This window comes from Sparus aurata, chromosome 5, assembly GCF_900880675.1.
Source record: "Sparus aurata chromosome 5, fSpaAur1.1, whole genome shotgun sequence".
NCBI lineage: Eukaryota > Metazoa > Chordata > Actinopteri > Spariformes > Sparidae > Sparus > Sparus aurata.
In genome coordinates this window covers 4,212,436-4,218,671 of record NC_044191.1, presented here as the reverse complement: position 1 = coordinate 4,218,671, position 6,236 = coordinate 4,212,436, and the positions used below count along the sequence as shown (strand labels likewise).

General features: G+C 41.3%; 1 protein-coding gene across 1 annotated transcript in view; it reads left to right on the top strand.

Moving 5' to 3' along the window:
- The first annotated feature begins 319 nt into the window (after window positions 1–319).
- Window positions 320–6,236, top strand: part of hmgcra (3-hydroxy-3-methylglutaryl-CoA reductase a) — a 30,498-nt gene continuing 24,581 nt past the window's right edge. Inside the window, exons 1-9 of the mRNA XM_030417307.1 lie at window positions 320–468; window positions 1,591–1,767; window positions 4,204–4,315; window positions 4,441–4,528; window positions 4,619–4,703; window positions 4,796–4,901; window positions 5,513–5,619; window positions 5,704–5,823; window positions 5,902–6,062. Coding sequence (XP_030273167.1) covers window positions 1,603–1,767; window positions 4,204–4,315; window positions 4,441–4,528; window positions 4,619–4,703; window positions 4,796–4,901; window positions 5,513–5,619; window positions 5,704–5,823; window positions 5,902–6,062 — 944 coding nt within the window. The 5' untranslated portion in view covers window positions 320–468; window positions 1,591–1,602. The remainder of the gene's footprint in view (window positions 469–1,590; window positions 1,768–4,203; window positions 4,316–4,440; window positions 4,529–4,618; window positions 4,704–4,795; window positions 4,902–5,512; window positions 5,620–5,703; window positions 5,824–5,901; window positions 6,063–6,236) is intronic.

The window sequence follows — 6,236 nt, the reverse complement described above, 5'->3', positions numbered from 1 at the left end:
TCACTGCTCTGTGAAAGAAGTGTGAAGTTCTAAAGTGTAAAGAAGTGAAACTGAGTCAAGGAAATGAACTCGACATAAGAGCAGTGAATATTGTGGAGGCAGAAGTATCACAAAGAGTAGACAGTGGAGACTTTAAGAGACATCGTGCACATGTTAAGCTCAAGACCTCACGCAGACTCGAGCCCGGCTGTGTGTCTGTAAAGTGGCGAGATTAGTCGTCCTCGCTCTGGCCATGCCCAGTTAATGCTGTTGCCTAGGAAACGGGGCGTGGATAAAGCGCTCGTGCAGCAGGTGACCGATGTGATTGGCTGAAGGGTCGGAAGATATACTAGCGTGCCATCGTTCCATCGGTCTTCGCTCGGCTCCAGAGGGTGTTTGCTGTGTCGGTGAGACTCTACCTCCGTCTGACTGACATCAGGGAGCTGCCCACCATCACACCGAGCTCACTCACCGGTCTGCCCGCTCAAGGTAAGTCCGTTTATCTCGAGAGTTAGCTTTATGTTCGTGATAAAATCGTAAAGACCCGCTTAGGCTCCAGGACTCAGTCAATGAGACAGACGCGCTTCGCTAACCTTCGTCAGAAATAGACTCGAGCACAGCGGGGACAAAGCCGCTCCGCAGACCGTCCACGGCCCGTCATATACACGGAGGCTGCGGCAGACACACCGTACAGTCGGTTAACTCACAGAAACAGTTTTAGTTACAAGCAGGAAGAGTTAGCTGCGTTATTTTTGGTTGCTTCCACTTAAAATGTGTTTGTTAAAATTAAAGTTGCTGTTTACTGTAGTTACAGGAGCCGACTGACAGGTCAGTTCTGAAACATTTCAAAATGATGCTTCAATTGGATATTATACAGAACATTTTATCATTTTATATTCCTCTGACTTTCAGTGTTTTTTTGATTAAAAATAGTTTATAGAATCGCTGTCAACGAACTTTGGATTTAGCTTGTTGTTAGTCCTTAAATCATATTCATCTTTGGGAACTAAGTTGTTCATGAGGTCCTGACTCAGCCAGACGTCTAGTTGGCTATTTGGCAGACTCTTTGTTGCATGTGTGGCCTGTATGAAGCTGTAGTCAGGCACAACAGTGTTTCACTGGTATTGACCTACCACACCACAATAATGTATCTGTGTGCATTATAGTTGTAAAGAGATCATGGGACTGAATTACCATTCAGTTTTTGGCACTGGACAAAATGGAAACAACTCTCTGAAACAATTTGCATTGGGAAAAAATCTAATTAAGATAGACACAAGGTGGCAAAGGCTCATGTCTAAAAAGAAATAGACAAACTGGATTTAATTTCAGGAAAAACAGAATTACACAAGAACAAATCCTTCAAAAGTAAATTAAACATAAGGCCACCATCAAACAGACTGTGTGAATTACATGATGAAGTCTTGGACCAGCAGCCCGACCTGGAACTCTTTGAGTCACTATAGTTCCAGGTCAGGGAATAACTGGAAGATTATCATGGTTGTTCATTTGTTCACATGTAATTAGAAGTTTAATATTGTAGTTGGATGAAGTGCAGATAGTTTTGCTTATACATTGTCAGTTAGTTTAAACATTTGTTTTCTTTGGTAGGTCTGTTGCAGCATGCTGACCCATCTGTTCCGAATGCACGGCCTCCTGGTGGCCTCTCACCAGTGGGAGGTGATTGTCGGCACAGTCACGCTCACCATATGCATGATGTCCATGAACATGTTTACTGGCAATGATCAGATCTGTGGTTGGAACTTTGACTGCCCTAAAACAGAAGAGGTGAGTAAACGAGACGATCAAGAACATGTCAGGGATTTGCAGTAGTGTATTGACCACACAATGTAAAGTAGGCCAACCAAGATTTAAAGAGCTGCAGGACTCTCCTCCCTCACTTGTAAAACGGATCGTATGTTGCACTTATGCACGGACAGTATATGAATTCTTTCACTAATCACACAGCTCTGATGCAATACCCTTATCCCCATTAAAAGTTAATATGTATTGGAAGGACCAATAAATATGAATCCTTTTTTTATATATATATTTCCTTGTTGACATGATTCATTTGTAACTGCATTACAATGGTGGCTCTTGGGGAGAAAGTCAGAGAGAAAGTCAAAATGTTATATTATATTGTCACTGCTGTGAATTTCCACCACTAGGTGGCGCTATAATCAAGGAAAGAGTGTTTTGCATTATAACTCTCATATACTTTGTCGCACATTCAAAAACCTTATATCCACATGTTCCCTGAATTTTGGTGAGTCTCGTGATATAGGCCACGCAGATTTCATTTCAAACAGGAAGTGTTACATTTCTCCACATTGGTATGCCCGAATGACATGAAACTCAGGTCACTACTTCCCCCATTAGCACCTTTGTGCAAAGTTTGGCTGATTACCACTAAGTGGCGCTCTTTAAATTGAAGAATTTTATATCTCCATATCGGTATGTCGGATTCACACGAAACTTGGTACAATTATTGCCAATGCCCTCCTGACAATAGCTGATGGAAGGTGTCATCGGACTCTATAGCGCCCCCTGGAATATTAAAAATCAGAGCCCCGCCTCCCACATCCACATACATGAATGACATTCGGTATGTATCATGACCAGACGCACAAAAAAAACATCTGGGGTACCAAACCATCTAGCCATTGTGATTCAAAGTTCCCATTTCACCCCCATTTTCATCCATTCCCATGCCTCGTACTTTAACGAACTCCTCCCACAGATTGAACACCACAGACTTCCAATTCACTCAGAATCATCCTCAAACCTTTAACATGAAAAGTTATCAAAAACCTTTTGCCTACGTCAAACATGGTGGGTGTCATGGTGCGGTCCATTTTCATTCTTCACCATAAAGCATCAAGTCCTTATAAATTCAACATACAGTTTCCCATGTATACCAAAGTCATCACACATGGATATGATGTCGCCCTCAATACCTCCATGCATTAGTACTGTGTCATATTATAGCGCTACCAACTGGACACAGGAATTCAGACAAACATCCTATTTCCATGACATTTATAGGTTTTTTCCTCCATAATATACACTACAAGATGACATGCAACTAAAAGGTGTGCACACCCTCCGACAGCGTTGCCGCCAATCAATAATCAAGGTTTTAGGGATTTTTCACCTGTAGTCCATGTAGTTTTTATGTAGATTGCAGAGAGTTCTTCTGACTTCAGCGTACATTATTGAATACCAGCAGGAGCAGGCCACCAAATCATAAAGGAACAACTTCCTCATTCCTAATTTAATTGATTTGATTGATTTTTTTAAATTGAGACAATAATTAATTTTTTGGTCCAGTGGATTCTGACTTCTACAACTTGTTTCAAGTCTTTTTTACCCTCAAGACGTTTAACAATCCTAAAAAGATTTCCAACAAAAAATTTGAATGACCACGAACGAATTGTGTTTTGCTGCCACTATGTTCCTGTCCTTCCAAGAAATAACGTGCCCTAATGTTACACCAATGTAAGGCTTCCATGTGTAGAAAGAAAATATTGATTCCAGCCAGAGAAAAACAATTAAATTAAGCATTCATGTACATGGTTATTAGGTCCTAATATCTTCCTATTGAACGGATTATCCAAGGGGTACACCAGCTCTCTCAATCTGATTGAATATTCAAGCAGATCAGTAGATATTACCAGTCTGCCCTGACTGACGTGGTTACATGAGGCATTTTTAATGCGATCATCGGTAGAATATTAAGGTGCATGTAAATGCTGTTAATGCTGATAGTCTACCCCTGATGTGCATTCATGTGAGCAAGCTAACCTAACATTATGATTAATCACTGTGAAGCACCTATGCTTAACAGCTAACTAGTTCACTACCTCATGCCGGCCTCCTTCCAGGGTGTCATATAGGCCACCAAGGTTTTGTCATGTCCTTCAGTGTGACTTTCTGGCAGGAGGGTTTTGCACATTGCACACAGAAGCTAAACATCTACATTATAGGTCAGCATTTGATGACCTGGGGTGAGAATGTGTGGCTGACTGCATATTATCGAGACATCTGGTTAGCTACAGCTCTGTAGCAGGGTCCTTGCACTGTATCTCTATATTTAACAGCGAAGAGGATATTGGCCTGAAGTGTTTCACTGAGGATTATGCTGTAGTTGCTTACTAACCATACTTTTCAAATTAATTCCTGTTGCCTTGCCACTGATCTGATTTTCTTTTATTTTTACAGCAAATTCTAAGCAGTGACATCATCATTCTGACCATCACACGTTGCATTGCCATTGTCTATATTTACTTCCAGTTCCAGAACTTGAGACAACTTGGATCCAAATATATCTTAGGTAAAGTATTGATGTGACTAATGATGTGACTAAGATGCTATGGATCTTGTGGCTGTAGAGGAAGGACATCTTTTGATCTGACTAGCTAGATAAAGCTAAAATGCACCTCATTCACTCTCTTGCAGGCATTGCTGGCCTTTTCACCATATTCTCTAGCTTTGTCTTCAGCACAGTTGTCATTCACTTTCTTGATAAAGAGCTCACAGGCCTCAAGTAAGGACACACTTTTAGCATATTTTCCTTTCTTGTCGGTATCTTACAAGTTATGAGTGAAGTTACAACTTGTTCTGTTCTGCTCTCCAGCGAGGCCTTACCCTTCTTCCTGCTTCTCATCGACCTCTCCAAAGCATGCGCTCTCGCCAAGTTTGCCTTAAGCTCCAATTCTCAGGTAGGAAAAATTGTTACTCATCATATTTCAGCATTCCACATGAAATTCAACAGTAGCCCTGACTGAGATGTCTTGGTGCTACATATATTCAGGATGAAGTGAGGGACAACATTGCTCGTGGCATGGCAGTATTGGGACCCACCTTCACTCTGGATGCCCTGGTGGAGTGCCTAGTGATTGGAGTGGGAACCATGTCTGGTACTTACTGTCATTTGGAGTTTAGTTGATTTCTTGAAAGATGTCAATGTTTTTGTTTGTTTGTTTGTTTTTTCAGCTTTATGCATTGTCACTGCAGTTAGTTCTTTGAGCTGAGATCACACAGTTTTCACTTTATTTACAGAGTTCAAGTATTGGTGAAGATAAACATACTTGAAGAAAGCACATTGAACATTAATTGAAAAAGCTCAAAGACGTTAAAAAAGTAATGTCAGAGGAAGTAACTGTTAAAAGAAAAAAAAACAACTTGTGAACCAAATTGTTTGCTTAGATATGTGAATGTGGCAACACTGTGAAGCATATCTGTCAAATTCAATCATTAAACTTGACTCCTTAGCAGACAATAGCCTATTTTGCTGTTAATTCCCCAAAATGAAAAGAAAGTAATTCAAAGTGTTCTTCTGATTTAACGGTGCAATATGTAATCATTTATGTTAAACATTTTCAAAAATGAACAAAAATATTTGTTACAGACTGTGGGGAAACAAGATATTTAATAATATAATATAAGACATCTATCAATTGTGTAGCAGAGAGTCCACATCTCATGTGTGTTCTTGTGAATGGCTGAGTATCTGTCCTGTATTTTTCAGGTGTGCGACAGTTGGAAATCATGTGTTGCTTCGGCTGCATGTCTGTCTTGGCCAACTACTTTGTGTTCATGACTTTCTTCCCAGCATGTGTCTCACTGGTTCTGGAGGTATGGGTACAGCATTTCATTTTATCTGCCTATGTATGAGTGTTAATGTCAGATTGTTTGACTGTGTTGTGTTTGCTTTTGTAGTTGTCCCGTGAGAGTCAGGAGGGCCATCCTATCTGGCAGCTGAGCCACTTTTCCAGAGTGATGGAGGAAGAGGAGGACAACAAACCCAACCCTGTAACACAGAGAGTCAAAATGATCATGGTAATGCCTCTCTTCCTCTTTCATTTGTTTCCTTGTTTTAATTTGAACACAAGTGAGATCTCTCTGCTCTGTGTGCAGTCTCTGGGCCTGGTGATGGTTCACGCCCACAGCCGCTGGATTGCTGAGCCCTTGTCCATCAACACCCCAGTGGGAATGCCACAGGTCAGCATGGAACTGGACCACCTCTCACCCAGGAGGATCGAGCCAGAGAAGCCACTGTGGCACTTCTATCTGACCAGGTGAGGCTGCTGTTATGCTTGCTTTTAACTTCACGTTCACGTGAGTGTGGAGACTAACGTCTAGTCCCGGAGCTCTTTGGAGCATAAGCTTTGCCTGTTCTCTGAATTTGTAAGATGCAATTACATGTGTGAACAGTGGGGACTTTCAGTGCGTATACATGCACAGCTTAGTCG